The 16,710-nt window shown below is 37.2% G+C and overlaps 1 protein-coding gene across 11 annotated transcripts in view; it reads left to right on the top strand.

The window, feature by feature from the left end:
- ERC1 (ELKS/RAB6-interacting/CAST family member 1) overlaps window positions 1-16,710 on the top strand; it is a 519,222-nt gene that overhangs the window by 243,307 nt on the left and 259,205 nt on the right. For all 11 annotated transcript variants that reach the window (XM_046661687.1, XM_046661678.1, XM_046661716.1 and 8 more), the window contains one exon: window positions 7,831-7,962. In XM_046661687.1, the coding sequence (XP_046517643.1) occupies window positions 7,831-7,962 (132 nt within the window). The remainder of the gene's footprint in view (window positions 1-7,830; window positions 7,963-16,710) is intronic.

Raw genomic sequence — 16,710 nt, forward strand, 5'->3', positions numbered from 1 at the left:
TTCTCCTTCTCTTCTCCCTCTGGAGTACCTATAGTCCTTATGTTGCATTTCCTAATTGAATCAGATATTTCTTGGAGAATTTCTTCATTTCTTTTTAGTCTTAGTTCTGTCTCCTCCTCCATCTGAAGCTTTCCTCTATTTCTGTCCTCAAGACTGCTGATATGTTCCTCCATAATATCAGCTCTGTATTCAGGCAGTCCCGATTTTTCTTTATCTCATCCATTCATCTCTAACATTTCTGATTGGTTCTTCTTTATAGTTTCAGTCTCTTTTGTGAAGAAGTTCCTGGTTTTGTTGAATCATCTCTATTTTCCTGTAAGTTTTTTAGTTTTTTTGTAATGGCTATTCTGAATTCTCTGTCATTTAGGTTTTGTATTTCTGTGCCTTCAGTATTGATTTCTGGGTACTTGTCATTTTCCTTCTGATCTGGAGATTTAATATATTTTTTCATACTCTTTACAGTGTGGATGTTTGCGTCCGCATAGGGATAGTATCTGATGGCAGCTTCCATTTGCTGCCTCTGGTTGTGGGTTAAGAGTTGTGTATTCTGAGGCCACTGCCATCTGAGGCTTGCTCACTCCAGCCCCTGGCTGCTTTTCCATCTGTGTGGTAGGCTGGCTGACTGACTGAACTGCAGCAGTGGGCAGCGGGGAGGGACGCTTTCTTTCCCCTGTGCAATCCTGAGGGTGTTCTTGCTTCGCCCTTGCTATATGCTCTGCTGGAGTTCTAGCTTGATGCAGACACTCCTGCAATAGCTTAGTTACCTCTGTGTGAGGCTTTTCCCTGAGCTGTGAGGTGACTTGGAGAGTGATGGTTTTCCTGCAGAGGCCTATCCCTTCCCCCTTTCCCTTCAGAGCTGCATGCAGTCTCAGGGCCACTGCCTTGTGGGGTGGAGAGAAGATTCCCTTTACCTCCTTCCACTTCCTCTGGGGAGTCCAGCACCTCCACCTTCAGACCTATGGCTGTTTGGGTCTCTTAAGATGTGTTTTGTGTTGTGTAAATGTCTTCTCTTGGTATATAAATGTCCTTTTCATTGTATATTCCAGGGGAGAGCTGACACCACCATGATGCTGATGTCACTCCCCTGATTTCTATTTTACTATAGTCAAAAGCTGTGTCTTTGTACAATAAGCTCTGTTATCCTAACAGATAATTTTCTCTCAGAAGCAGTTTTGATAATCACTGCTTTAATTATTCATTGCTTTATTGATAATCCAGTTTTCTTGTACTGGAACTGCACCCTAGGGTACTGTGATAACCATCTTCCAAGGTGGCCCTAAATCATTGTTACCGTCTGGTATTCATGCCCTTCTGTAGTCCTCTGCCACACTGTGTCAGGATTAGTCTGTGTGAACAACACAAGTGATGACTTCTGAAGCTAGATCATAAAAGACGTTGATACTTCTGCCTTGCTCTGTTGGATCACTTGCTCTGAGGAAAGCCAGGCCTCATGTTGTAATGACACTCAAGCAGCACTGGGGAGACGAACGGATGCCCCTTGACAGCAGCTATCAGAAACTTGCCAGTCATGTAAGTGGAAGCAGAGGACTGAATTCTGCCTGATGTCTAAAGTATAATCCCATGATAGACCCTGGACCCAGACTGTTTGACTAAGCCACTTTTGAGTTCCTAACCCATAGAAACTGTATGAGATAAAAAAGTGTTCACTGTTATTTTAAGCTGCCAAATTTTGAGGTAACTTTTTATGTTACAAGAAACAACTAATACATATAGTTTATATGCTAGGTATTAAAATGGTCTGCTATATGCTTGAATTTCTTTTCTTTTAGTCCACAGTTTAATTTTCTCTGTTGTCAGAAGAGTAAGTGCTATTTGAATTTGTTTTATTAGTGTTATCACCATAGTGATATTGATAACATGGTATAATCATGACCATGGTAACACTGCTGAGTATTGTTAGAGCTTTTGGCAGTATTTGCCATAAGGATTCTCACGTGTTTAAGTCATATTTGTGTGCTAATAGGCTATCAGTTAAGAAAAGAGTTATGAATTTATATAAAATGTCATGTGTTGTGTAGCCTTTTATAGATACATTTCAAATGTAAAAACTGTTCTGGCTATTGTCATGTTTTCCAGTTGAAATGTAATGTGAGCACATGTATAATTTTGAATTTTCTAATAGCTTCATTAAAAAAACTAAAAGAAAACAGATAACATTAATTTTAAGAATGTATTTTATTTAATCTGAGATATCCAGAATATTCCCATTTCAGCATATTGTCAGTATAAAGATAATGAAATATTTCACATTCTTCTTTTTTTTTGGTACTAGGTCTTTGACATTTATTGTTTAATTACAGCATATTTCAGTTTAAACCAGCCACATTTTAAGTGTTCAGTGGCCACATGTGGCTAGTGGTTTCCATATTGGACAGCAAAAATAATGTATTTAGCTGAAGAACTTAAGACTTTGATTCCAAGCCAGCTGCAAATCAATAATGCATGTAAACAATAGGAATGGTTTTTCTCAAACTTTAGTGTGGCATGTTATACCTCTGTTACACTTTAACTTTAATCTCTGTCTACATTTAGTTGCAGTAAGTCATCCTTCTGCTTTCTGAATGCCTCAGATCCTTCAAACCTTTGAAATATCCTAGGGATAGAAGGTACTAGGGATTTCAGAGGTTCTCTATCCATTTCTCTAGGATCACAGATTCAGAATGGCATGACTGCCTCATGATTTATCTTGAAGACTGGTGAATGTGGACTTTTTGAAAGAGAAAGTATAGTTAAGAATGTAAAAAGCGTATTCAGGGCTTTAGGCTGTACCTGGTATAATCACTGTCGCTATTTGAGCCACTGAGAACCACTTCCGAGGGGTTTCAGCGCATCTTACTTCCTTGAGCCTTGGCCTGAGAGCAGAAGTATCTCAAGTTGTGTTTCACAGTTTCTAAATTCCAGTAATTTGCCAGCTGACATTTCATTGGTTTACACGTATTCAGAGAACCTCCTGATAACTGATACTTCTGCTCAAAGTTCAGGCATTGAACAGATTAAAGATTTTTCTATTCCTTCAAACCAAAATACACCTTGAAGTATAGTGTAGATGAACAGTTTTATCAGTAGAATTGTGTGTCAAACTCTTATCACCAAAATCTACCCACTAGTATTTTAATAAGTTTGGGGGAAAAAAAGGGAAACTATTTTGCACAGAAAAGCGGATGGGGGAAAATTTTGAGAGCTCTTGGCTTGGTGCTGTCTCAGACATCTGCTATTGGGATTTTTTTTTAAGTATCTTTAGAATCTTCAGAATTATAGCAGAACTTATTACAATATATTGTCCCTTTAAAAAATGTTCTTATTGGGGCTGGCCCCATGGCCGAATGGTTAAGTTCATGCGCTCTACTGCAGGCAGCCCAGTGTTTCGCCGGTTTGAATCCTGGGCGTGGACATGGCACCGCTCATCGAGCCACGCTGAGGCGGTGTCCCACATGCCACAACTAGAAGGACCCACAACAAAGAATATACAACTATGTACCTGGGGGCTTTGGGGAGAAAAAGGAAAAAAATTTTAAAAATCTTTAAAAAATGTTCTTATTTTGAGTATCCCTTAGTTACCTAAAGAGTGGAAAGGAATTTCTCATCATAATTTTGACTCAGTCTTGCGAAGTATTGGCATGAAGAAATTCACAGGACTTTTGAATAAAAAACCGAAGAGTGCAATGACTTAAAATTCATATTTTTTCCCTTAAACTTTGTTTTGTCATTAGCTCTGTCTTGCGATATATTTTTCTAGTCTACTTTTCTCTTTCCACAATAAATAGTTAACCGATACGTTTAAAATATTAGTATCTGAAATAGTCACATTTATAACTATTTCCCAAGGTTCTCTTTATATTCTTATTAGTTTATTTGCAGATTATGTTATTCTTTTAATATGGTTTTAAATTTTATTTTAATTTTTCAGAAGAATGTGTATTTATATCATAAACAAAGTAAAATAATATTACCTGGCTTATAATAAATAATAATAATCCTATACCTCATTCGTGTCTAACCTTGATTCCTCCTCTCCTGAGACAACCACTTTCACCTCTTTTTGTTGTTTCTTCTGCTGTTTACTTCCTCCTTTCCAAATAATATTCTTATATTGTTATTTTATTATTTTTCTTATTTGAACATTGGTTGTCTATTGACTTCTTATCATGAATGATGAGCAATTAGCTTTTTTACACAAGCCACCGCATATACTCTTCTCTCTTCGTATCTTTCCAGTAGTCATATCAAGTTTTACATTACTGTGTCTAAGGCACATAATATTAGGATTACATTTCCTTTATTTACTTACAGTTTTGCCTGGTGGTAATAATTGCTTTGAGGTTTTTGTTTGTTTTATTAGTTATTTGTATACATATCACCAGTTTCTTCCCAAATTCCTTTCTCAAACTGTGACGTTTCTCCCAATAGTGTTTCTGTTGTGAAATACATTCTCCCTTATTGAATAACATCAGGTAATCCATACATCCCCTTTTGTTCTTGGAAACGTCTTTCCTCAGGTTTCTATCCTCTGCTCCAAACTGTACTTATTTTCCAGGCTTGCTGTCACCCTCAAGGTTCCCTTTACCACTTGCTTGTGCTAGATCCCCTTTTTTCTGGATCCTGTGTCTTCCTCTTTCTAGGTTTACTTCTTCAACTTGATAGAGTACATCCCTAGTAGCTTTCCGAAAGAGTATGTAATGTAAGGTGAATTTTTTCAGACCTTGCAGTCTACCCTCACATTTGATGGATAGTTTTGGATCTAGAATTATAGATCAGAAATCACCTTTCCCTCAGAGTCTTGAAGGCATTACCGCAATTGGCTTCTGGTTTCCTGTGTTGCCATTAAAAATTCTGTTGCCTTCCAATTTTTTATTCCTTGTGGGTAATCATTTTTTTGTGTTTCTAATAGAACTTTTTAAGATCTTTTCTCTAGTGTTCTAAAATTTAGAAAAAATAGAGTACTCATATTATAATCTAAGTACAGAAGAATGCATTTAATCTTCATGAAAGAGTGACGACAAGAAAGAATAATTATAAATATGACCTAGCAGTGTGTTTAGGGCTCCAGTGTTTGTAGAACTGAAAGGTTCTGTTTATTTCTGGCATTGGTTCAATATTTTGTTAAATGAAATAGATTCAAGGTGTAGTTCGGTACAAAGGAAACTTACTTGGTTTACCTTGGCAGAGATCTCTTAAGATTCCCAAAATAAAACTGGGGCCAAATTTTGCTCACTAGGTGGATTAAGTAGTTAAGGACTTTGTTGATGAAGGTTTTGAGGGCATTTGCTGTTTCTGTTCTACTGTTACTATCCTGGTTCAACATAGTTTCCTTAGAGCAGATGGTTCCATAGTTAGTTTTACATTGAATGTTATGCAACTTATAGTATCTCATAAATATTATTTAACAGTCCACTCCTTTTCTTTTTATTTCTGGTTTCGCTTGGCTTTTGTTCTTTGTCCTTATTATAGAGAAAGATCTTGAACCAGGCTTTGCCATTATGTCGAGAGAACTTTTCTTAAGTAAATGGTCTTGCATACTGATGTCATCTGGTAGACTCTGGCTTTACCACTTGTTTCGAGGAAACCTTCAGTATGAAAACCTGCACTGAGAGGCTGGCCCGGTGGTGTAGTGGTTAAGTTCACACACTTTGCTTCAGTGGCCTGGGGCTCGTGGGTTCGGATCCCGGGCATAGACCTACACACTGCTCATCAGTCCATGCTTGGCGCCATCCCACATATGAAATAGAGGTAGATTGACACAAATGTTAACTCAAGGACAATCTTCCTCAAGCAAAAAGAGGAAGATTGGCAACAGATGTTAGCTCAGGACCAGTTTTCCTCACACAAAAAAAGAGAACCTGCACTAATCATCTGTATTACGACAAATTACTAATCATCCTCTTTCTGAAAAATGTCTTACTGATGAAGCTACAAAGCTGTTTTTCAGCCCATGCTGAAGTGCCGGTTAACCTGTTTGCTTGAAATTGGTTCCTGAGAAGTTGTTTGGAATAACTTTTTCAGCCTCACTTTAGGTTAGGATAACAGAAGCCTCTCAGGAGATCTCCTCCAAAAGACAGTTTGGGTGAAGGATATAAAAGACTGGATAAAAACATAATACTGAGTTATTCACAACAAGTTGATAATTGGTGTTTCTTTTTGCTTACAGCAATCTGTTATTCAGAATCCCATGTTACTAGAAATATAGTTATTTATTAGAGGATTTGCGAGGACTGAACTAACTGATCATACATAGCATCCATCCCTTTCTCCATAATCCTTCCGTTACGTTTCATTTTCTTTGACTCAAAATAAACTACCTTGACCTTTGTTTTTACTGGCATCATTCCTTGTCTCTCTGCCTGGCATCATTTTAGAAACCCTTACTGTGCTCTGCTGTTCATGGCAAGCGAACTGGAAACAGTAAGATTTTAACAAAGAGCATTTTTTGATATAGCTAAACTCCCCTGCATAAAACGGAACCTTACTTATGGGACTAAATTAGAGTATTTTGTAACATTGTCTCCAAGAAGAATGAAAACATCTAAAAAAAAGTAAACATAACATATATCACTGAAATGTGAATATTCTTTTTTCCTAAATCTCATTTTTTTTAATTAAGAAAAAAAAGAGAGCAAAAGATTTAATCAACTTTTTATTAGGAAGAATGTTAAGTAATAGATGCCGTTCCTTCAAAGTTGAGAGAAAAATCTGACTTGCCTTTGGCAGATTTCAAGTTCTAGATTCCTGAAGATAAAGTCATCAAAAAGGACTTTCTTGTAGCTTGCGCTTACAAAAGTGAACTACTATAGAATTAAATGAGATTTGCATAGATAAAAGACAAAATCCTTTGGTATCTTTTCCTTATATGAGTATTCTGAAAGTTGGGGAATGATTTAGCAAATCTTCTTCTTTTGTTTCATATATTAATAAAAAAGTAGCACTTTATTCTTTATCTCCTGGTTCTATAAGAATTCAAAGAGGAAAAGCTTCTAATAACCTGGTGAATCCAGTTCTTCATCCTACTGAAACACTGCTTCATTTATCCCTCATATTTCAAGATCTCCTATCTTATAGAATCTTAAAGTCCTGTAGGATTTTGTTTGTCTTTCTGATAGAAATCCATATTCATCTCCCCCAAAGTTACTTTTTAAACTTGTGTAGAATATCAGGGCTGGTAGGTTTTGGTTAGCCAGCTAAATTACTCATCCTTAGCCATCTTTAGTCACTTAGATCCAGTTATCATTTTTAGTTTTCTCGTGTGAGGTTAAGAGAAAACTTTGCTTTCTTGAATTCACTAGGAAAATATCCTTGTTCATTTTTTAAAAAATTACTTTGTCAACACATGTCTATCTGAGGATTATAATTTGAAAGGTCATGTTATTTACTTAACTTTTTCATCTAGGCTTAACTTTGCAAGGAAAGAGAGTGTTTTGGTCTTGAGTCTTATTACTTAGGCTTCATCAAAGCTGGCTTTAAGCCCAGTTTAGAGAGTAGTTCAGAAACAGCTTTGTGCTTTTAAATAATCAAGCCCTTGCTACCTATGCTGCCTAACACAAACAATTTTATTCTCTCTCTTACGGAGAACAAGTTGATCACAAGTTTCTCTTGCTTAACTAACTTGACCGTTTGCTCCTAATAATATGCTTCTTCGACCTCCTTTACTTCTTTCTTCCCTTGTTTCATTCTTTCCTCTGTGAAGACATCTTTCTTGGCCTGGGTTTACTTCTGAAGGGAGGAACATTTAGTAAGCAAATAGCCATTTCTTGATAAATAGGCTCTCGTTGGGTTGACTTACTAGTCTACTTCACCTAGTCTTCCATCGTTTTCCAGGACAGTCTCCGTAAGAAGGATGACAGGATTGAAGAGCTGGAAGAAGCACTAAGAGAAAGTGTACAGATAACTGCAGAGCGAGAAATGGTGCTAGCACAAGAGGAATCAGCCAGGACCAATGCTGAAAAACAGGTCTGCAATTTTATACAGTTACTGGCAATGCTGCTGGTTAAGCAAAAGGTAAAACCTAACCAGTATAGTTTAGGTAAACTATACATAATGAATGTTTATAGGGTTTCAAAAGCACTTCATCATGTGTAAGTATTTAGACTTAAATAACAATTGAAATATGGTTACATAAGAATTGACTCTTGTTAATGCAGGGGTCTCTGCATTAATAATTTGGAACTGATTTCATATATATTTATGTAGTATACACTCACATCTGATGAAATGAAATGGAACTTGTCTGTTTGTGATGAGACTGGGCATAAGCCTGCTTTTAAATGGAATGGGAAAACACAAAAATTTCTGAGTTCAAAGATGTTAATTTTAAATAGCAAATAGTTTATTTATTTTATACCCTGCCTGTTCAAATGAGCAGTTAAAGTTTTAACAAGATAATAGCAAGTATGGGGGACATAGATATCATGACACTTGAGAGTCCCGGATCAGCGTGTCTCAACCTTGAGGTTGAGCATCGGCTGATGCTGTTTGTTTGTATATTTTTCTACATCTTTTTAGATCCCCATACTCTTGCTTTTAACTTTTTATTAGGAAGAATAACTAAAGATGAGAGATGTGATGGAAGAAATAATTTTGACAAATGAAGGCGCTAATCTCATTTCCCATTTTGAGAGTGTGATTTGAGGTTTTGAATCTACTGCACACAGATTCATGATATTTAATTTTTTCAGGGATTGTTTCTTTTCTGTTTCTTTGTTGGAGAAGTATAAATGCTAAACAGGTAAAGAGAGTCCCGTGAGAGGGTAACGTGAATCTTTTGGGGAAGCCCTTGATCAGACCGTCATTGCTCTTGTGAGTTAAGATGGTTGCATCACAAGGAAGAGGGGTACATGTCCAAAGCAGACGTATTGTAGTATGCACCATGAGGGGTCCCTTTGAAACTGTTAGATGTGAGGGTCTGGTTTCTTTAGAGTCGATTGTAGAAAGAAAGACAAACTGACATTTATTAGCAAAGCTGATGGAAAATTGATCTTTTCACAGAATGAGTATCTTTCAGTGCCCTGTTCTTAGATATATGCCTTAGTCTGCTTTCTGTTTGAGTATTTCCTAACGTACAGTTAGGTCGAGCAGTGGGTAGTGGAGAGCTGCAGAGAAGGGAAGGTGACGGCCATTGTTCCAGGGTGACGAGGGATGTGTTTTATCTTGATTCCTACCTTTTTCCTTTATTTTCAAACTGTTTCCTATTTTTTTTTGTTTTTTTGGTAAAGATTTCTTTCTGCTTTAGGATCATTATTTAGTGACAAGTCTTACATGTCCGAGATTGTGTAGAAATTTTGGCAGTTAATAATAGATCACGTCAATATGGCTGCTTTTATGTGCTCTTTTTAAGCTATTGTGTGAACTGGTTATAATTTGCTTTTTTTGTAGCTTCATTCATTTGTTCATTGACGTATTATGGACTTTTTTTAGTTTACAGAAAAGTTGAGCAGAAAGTATAGCGAGTTCTTGTATACTCCTTCCTCCACCTCAGTTTTCCCTATTATTAACATCTTGTATTGGTGTGATACATTTGTTAAAATTGATGAGCCAATATCGGTGCATTATAAACTACTTCATAGTTTACATTTTGGTTCATTCTTCATGTTGTACAGTTTTGTAGGTTTTGCCGAGTATATAATGTCAAGTATCCATCATTACAGTATCATACAGAATAGTTTCATAGCCCTAAAACTCCCCTGTGCTCTGTCTGTTCTTCCCTCCCCTATCTCCCCAGTCCCTGATCTTTTTTCTGTCTCTATAGTTTTGCCTTTGCCAGAATGTCATATAGCTGGAATCATGTAGCATGTAACCGTTTTAGACTGGCCTCTTTCATTTAGCCTCCACGTGCAAGGTCCTTCCATGTCGTTTTGTGGCTTGAGATCTTGTTTTGTTTTATCTCTGAATAATATTCCATTCTGTGTATGTGCCATAATTTGTTTATTCCTTCACCTATTGAAGAACATTTTGGCAATTATGTCTTTGGCAATTATGAATAAAGGTTCTATAAACATTCATCTACAGGTTTTTGTATGAAAATAAATTTTCAACTCATTTAGGTAAATACTTGGGAGTGTGCTTACTGGCTTGTGTGGTAAGACTATAGTTAACCCTTTAAGAAGCTGTGAAACTGTCTTCCAAAATGGATAAATATAATTTGCTTCTAATTGCATGCTTTTTTCTTTCCCTCTTTCCTGTTTATCTTTTTTCCACCATTCTGCTACTCACTGCCTATCTGAAGCTGTTGAGTGAAACATTGCATGAGACCAGTCATTTGGGCTTTAAGTGGTTGAAGGTATGAAGAAACTGCTTTATGTTTGTAGTTCTGAGGCTGTGTAACCTTCATCCACTGTCCCCCTGCTCTCATCTTCTGTTCATTTCTTATTTTTGTCTTTTTCTGTCTCCTAGCCCCCATATTAATTTTACTTATATATGTATTAATTGTATGCACCAAGATAATCTACAAATATTTCTTTGAAATATATTAAATGAGTGAAGATTTTTTTGGCTAGGGACACTATTCTTATTATCTCTCTCAGGTCCAAAAATCATCTGTCTCTTGCCCGAGTTTCACCTCTGAGAAGAAATGACTCCCTCTGATACAAGGAGGATGTCTGCATCTTTTGATATCTCAAAGAGCAAAGTAAAATTGTTTGGCAACCATATCTCATTAAAATAAAATACAGAATCTTTTAAAGTTTAAGCAGGGAAAAACTGAAAAGAGAAAGGAGAAGATTTTTGGATGCCTTTGCCATATTCTTACCGAATCCCCTTACAATATCTTCATTCCTAATACATGCTGCTCTGTACTGAGCCCAAGCCCCAAATTTAGAGAAGTTTGTAATGATCCAGTGAAGGAAGGTGTCCTCTAACCTGTGTTGGCAAATAGAGAGATGAATGTGAATAATCTTATGGGGAAAACTCCAGGGGTTCTTTACTTTTGCTTTGTTCCTTTCCACATGGATTTTCTTCTTCTGAAACTTCTCTCTTCTTAGTTTTGGCAGATGTTGTGCTTTGTTGACTGTGAGAGTCCATTTTCTTAAAATGAGCATAGACTAGAATTTATTCTCTGAAACAATTCACAACTGTCAGGAGGTGGGGAGCAGTATCCTTGGTTCAGCAGTGCTGCTGTGACCTGAAGATTTTTGGAATGCTTTTCTTTGCACTTGAAAAGATTATTTTAATACCTTCACTGGTTTTCTTTGAGAGTAAATTTATTTTTTGAAGGAACCATTTGCAAATAGATTGCTAACTAAAGGTTTAAAAAATGCCTCTAACATATAAGACTTTTTCTTGTGGCTCAATAAGCTGGATTTATATCTATTCCTAATAAATATTTTTTATGTTTTGAACATTGATAAAGATATATCCTTTCAATATAACTAACATTTGCATGAGTTCTGATTTTTTTAAAGCTAATTTTTAATAGTGATACTCATTTTTCTCAAATTGCCATTGTTTGGCTTGTGTGTTAAGTGTAAATTCTTGACCTGGACGATCATAACATTTTACCTATGATTTGCTAGATAGTTATAGATTAATGAGCATTTTTAAGGACTACATGTTTTTTATTCTTTTTTTAATTTAGGTTTTAAAACTGTTCATTTACATATTAAAAATCGTGCATTCCAGTAATTAAAGTAATTTGAACAAAAAAATGATACTCTTGATTAAACTGCGTTTTACAGCCTGCAGAACACCTTGGGCCAGCCTGGTTTTTACTCTAGGTATCACTGTTGTCCCACCTAGCTTCCTACTTCAACATGCAAGTTCTTTTCCTTCTCAGCCAGCCAGACAGATGGGAGACGCAGGGATGACCTTTATTTTCAGTAGTTCTTGATTCTTTGATGTGAAAATGGGCAGCACAGTCATTTAAACTTGGTCCCACCTTTTTGCCTCTCACAAAGTTAAATAGCTAAAAGAAGTAAAGTGAGAAGGCACTGACTGTGGACTGTACAATGCATATTAGTGGCGCACATGTTATTATGATTCACCTACTTCTCCTGCTCAGTTGTTTCTTTTGAAGGCAGTGGAGTTTCCTCTTGCATATGTATTTTTTTCATTTTTGACTTAATCGAATTTCTCAATCTCACCCGTATCTGGTTCGTCAGACGTGGTTGCAGAGGGAGCAGAGCTAGACACATGAATGAATGGAGTTCAGTCTGTGCAGTGGCCGCCACTGAGTGTCCTACTTTTTTTATTCTTAAAGATTTATTAAATCCTCTATTGACTGCAAATCTCCCCAGTCAATTACACAGCAGTACTTTTTCGAAGAGAACAGGTAGCGCTCTGGCAGCAGCGCTGGTGGCTGGGTAGCCTGTGGAAGATGATGTGTCATGCTGGAACTGTGATCGTACTCCCCAGTCCTTCCAACTGCCATCTTACTTTCAGCTATCCCCAGAGTGGACAGTTTATTCTTTGGTTTTATAAGCATAATCCTGTACTGATGTGAATAATTTATGCTATGTTATATTTCCATCATTTTTTAATTCAATGACAGTAGTGCTCAGAAAATGAAATAATGATACTTCTACTTAGCTACCTTTTCTACAAACATTTGTTGAATACCTTGTATTTTTCTAGATGCTACACTAAACACTGGAAATAAAAAGGCAGTAGATATAGCCTTTGCCTCAGGAAGTGCGTAGTTTATTGGGAAAGACTGAAGAATGAACCTATAATTATGGTTCAATTTGATAAGTACCATGGTAGTGATCTCAATAGAGAACTTTAAGAATATTAAAGGAAGTACAGGCATGTAATCTGGATTGGAGAGCTCCATAGAAGGCTTTCTGGAGGAGATGGCTAATGCGTGTACTGAGTCTTAAAAAGAGTTAGACAAAGCAGAGGTGGAAGGATATTGAATGTATTACATGTAGAGGATCCAGCATAGGTACAAGCTGGAAGCATCCAAAGAACTTTAAATACTAGTGGTCAGTAGCTACAGTTCAGGATAGATACGAATGGCAAGATCTATGGGAGGAAGGGAGAGAGGAAGGGAGAGGGAAGTGCACACAATCAGATCATGCTGAAGCATGTTTAGTCTTATGTTATATTCCAGAATTTTGATTTTATATTCAAGGCAGTGGAGAATTAGTAAAGCATTTTAAGCAGAGAACAATATTTATTCATGAGTTTGCTTGCTCATTCATTCATTCAGCAGATCTTTATTGAGTATCCAGTGGTGCTGCGGTAGTCCTGGGTAATGTATCATGATGAACAAAGCAGCTGCGGTCTCTCCCCTAAGAGAACTTAGAGTTCACAGGGGGACACAGACACCAACCGACAAATAACATTTAATTACAAGTTATCACAAAGTACTATAAAGGATAAGAACAGGTTTTCTGCTACAGACAATAATCTGGTCGAGGTTGGAGAGGTTAGAACCTATTTTGGGTTGAGTGCTCAGAGAAGGTTCTCTGAGAAAGTAACATTTAACCTGGGCCCTGGAGGATGAGAAGCCTGCCATGTAAAGAGTGGGGAGGAATCAACACTGTGATGGCGGTAAGGTGGCAAAGAGCGGGATGTGTGTGGGAGCAATACAAGGGATCAGGGCCTTATGTAAGCAGTGGCAAGAAGTGTGTGTGTTTTTTTAAAGTGTTGGAAGCCATTAAAGAGGTTTAAGCAGTGCATGACACCCTCTGATTTGTGTTTTTATTTTTTTTTTTAATTTTTTATTTATTTTTTTAAAGATTTAATTATTTTTTCCTTTTTTCTCCCCAAAGCCCCCCAATACATAGTTGTATATTCTTCGTTGTGGGTCCTTCTAGTTGTGGCATGTGGGACGCTGCCTCAGCGTGGCTTGATGAGCAGTACCATGTCCGTGCCCAGGATTCGAACCAACGAAACACTGGGCCGCCTGCAGCGGAGCGCGCGAACCCAACCACTCGGCCACGGGGCCAGCCCCTGATTTGTGTTTTTAAAAGATTATTCTGGGGTCCAGCTCCGTGGCTGAGTGGTTAAGTTCGCGCGCTCCGCTGCAGCGGCCCAGGGTGTGGATCCTGGGTGCGGACATGGCACCACTCGTCAGGCCACGTTGAGGTGGTGTCCCACATCCCACAACTAGAAGGACCTGCAACCAAGATATACAACTATGTACCAGGGGGGTTTGGGAAATAAAGCAGAAAAAAAAAATTAAAAAAAAAAAAAGATTATTCTGGCTGCTAGTTGGAAAATGGATTCAATAGGGCTAAGAGTGTAAGGAAGAAGATGAGATGGATATTAGAGTAGCTGAAGCCAGAGGTCTTCAAACTGAGGTGCACATACACCTGGATGCATGAGCATTTTCCCAGAGGGAACCTGGGCACAGCTCCTCAGCTTCTAAACATGCTTTCCCCTCAAATTGATATGCCTGAGAAGGCACCTAAGATGTGCAGATTCTTTTTCCACTTCCCCTTTCACAGTTTTGCATTCCTCATTTGATGATATACACACCTCTCCTGAATCTTACTATTCTGTATTCCTCTGGGGAGGAAAAAAGCCTCTCGAACAATAACAAAGGCACAGTTCCAAATACTGTTGTTGAGGAAATGTATGAGAAGAGTCAGATTGTTTACAATTCTTTGTTTTGAACAGAATTGAAAGGCAGCCTGATTAAGTTGCCAGCTGATAGATAATTATAAGTGATTTTTTGTGATAGCCTAATATGTGATTTGGGGCATATGATTCTGAAGGAGTGTAAAAAATTGAGTTATATTACTATGACAAAACTCCTTCCATTCCTGTTCATTTCTTTATGTAAAGGTTTGTTAGTGCTTATGCCTATGAAAATGAAACATGCCATAGAATTGATGCTAAACCCTGGGTCTTTCTAGCAATAAGTAATATTGATCAAGGGTTATCTAAACTAATAAAAATAAAACTTCCATTAATCTCATTAAGATATATACATGTAATGATAAGATATATATATATTTTTTAAGATTTTTTAATTTTTTCCTTTTTCTCCCCAAAGCCCCCCGGTACACAGTTGTATATTCCTCGTTGTGGGTCCTTCTAGTTGTGGCATGTGGGACGCTGCCTCAACGTGGTTCGATGAGCAGTGCCATGTCCGTGCCCAGGATTCGAACCAATGAAACACTGGGCCGCCTGCAGCGGAGCACGTGAACTTAACCACTCGGCCACGGGGCCAGCCCCGATAAGATATATTTTTAATAAGATTTTACTCTTCACATTTAATAGTCTTTCAAAATATCTGATATTTATATTAGGTTTGGTTGATTGTATGTTACTAGTAATTATAATGATAACTCAATCAAAAAGAACTTTTTAACAGAGTTATGACCACAGGAAATTTTGTAAATTTCAAATTTAAATTTATTTACATATTTTTGTTGCAGAAAATACAAGAGCATCCATACAAACAGTCTAGCATAAAATAAACTTAATTAGTATGAAATTTTAGGGAGAAATGGAATGGAAACACTAGTCAAGAAGAAAAAGGCAAGTGTTGTGGCTGGTCTGGTGGCATAGTGGTTAAGCTCACACGCTCTGTTTTGGTGGCCTGGGGTTCGCAGGTTCAGATCCCAGGTGTGGACCTAGCACTGCTTGTCAAGCCACACTGTGGAGGTGTCCCACATAAAATAGAGAAAGATTGGCAGAGATGTTAGCTCCACAGCACTCTTCCTCAAGCAAAAAGAGCAAAATTGGCAACAGATGTTAGCTCAAGGCCAATCTTCCTCACACACACAAAAAAGAGAAAAAGGCAAATGTAAAAATTTTAATTAAGGAACCTTTTGTCTTTATAGTTTTTAAATAGATGGTAATGGATATTAAGTCACCATGGTATTTGTATTTCATTGGATACTTTCTCTTTAAAAAAGTGATGCTTTTTAAAAAAAATCTAAGAAATTACATCTTTTACAACTCTTTAAACTTACAATGTAAAAAAATTAGATATCAAGTTAAAATCATAGTTATATAAACTCTTTTATATAGGTACACTAGCAAAATCGTGTAAAGACTCCTGGTCTAGGAAGAGGTTGGACAGATTAGGCAATGGCTGAGTAAATTACATAGTGGGAGTGGAGATGGAGAAAAGTACATGGATTTAGAATGTCTTTTGGAAACAGAGCTAAAAAGATTTGGTGAACGCATGTTAGGGGTAAGGATGAAAGAGCAAACAAAGATGATCCTCTAATTTCTGGGTGGACAACTGAGAGGATGGTAGTTCCATTTTCTGAGAGGAGAAAGCCTGAGGGAAAAACTTGTTTGAGGAAAAGAACAAAGAAATTGTGCTAAAGAAGTATTAGCTATATTATCATTAGTAGAATTATTACGACGTCAAATTTGTATTTTCAGCCCAGTTCTCTCTTCCAAGATCCAAACTAAATCTACTTTATATCTTTCCTATTTCATTGACATCTCAACCTGAAACCATCCAAATCCAGAATTCTTGATTCTTACTCTCACACCAGTTTTCCCTCAGGCTTTTTCATCTCATCTGAGAAAACACTCTTGTCCTACAAAGCTGAAAGCATACTGAGTGTTAGGAGAATCGAGTCCAATAAAGGCAGAAGTGATAGGTTGGGTACAGAAATTTTATACTCAATTCTCTAGTTCGAGAAGGCCACTCCAGAACTTTAGGGAAGCTTTATTACATAGTGGCTACGAAAGTGGGTTCTGGAGTTAAAAGTCTCGGTTGGAGTTATGGTTCCATCACTTACAAATTGTGATCTCAGGCAAATTATTTCTGTGTCAGTTCCCTGAACTGTCAAA

Source organism: Equus quagga, chromosome 1 (genome assembly GCF_021613505.1).
Source record: "Equus quagga isolate Etosha38 chromosome 1, UCLA_HA_Equagga_1.0, whole genome shotgun sequence".
Taxonomy (NCBI): Eukaryota; Metazoa; Chordata; class Mammalia; order Perissodactyla; family Equidae; genus Equus; species Equus quagga.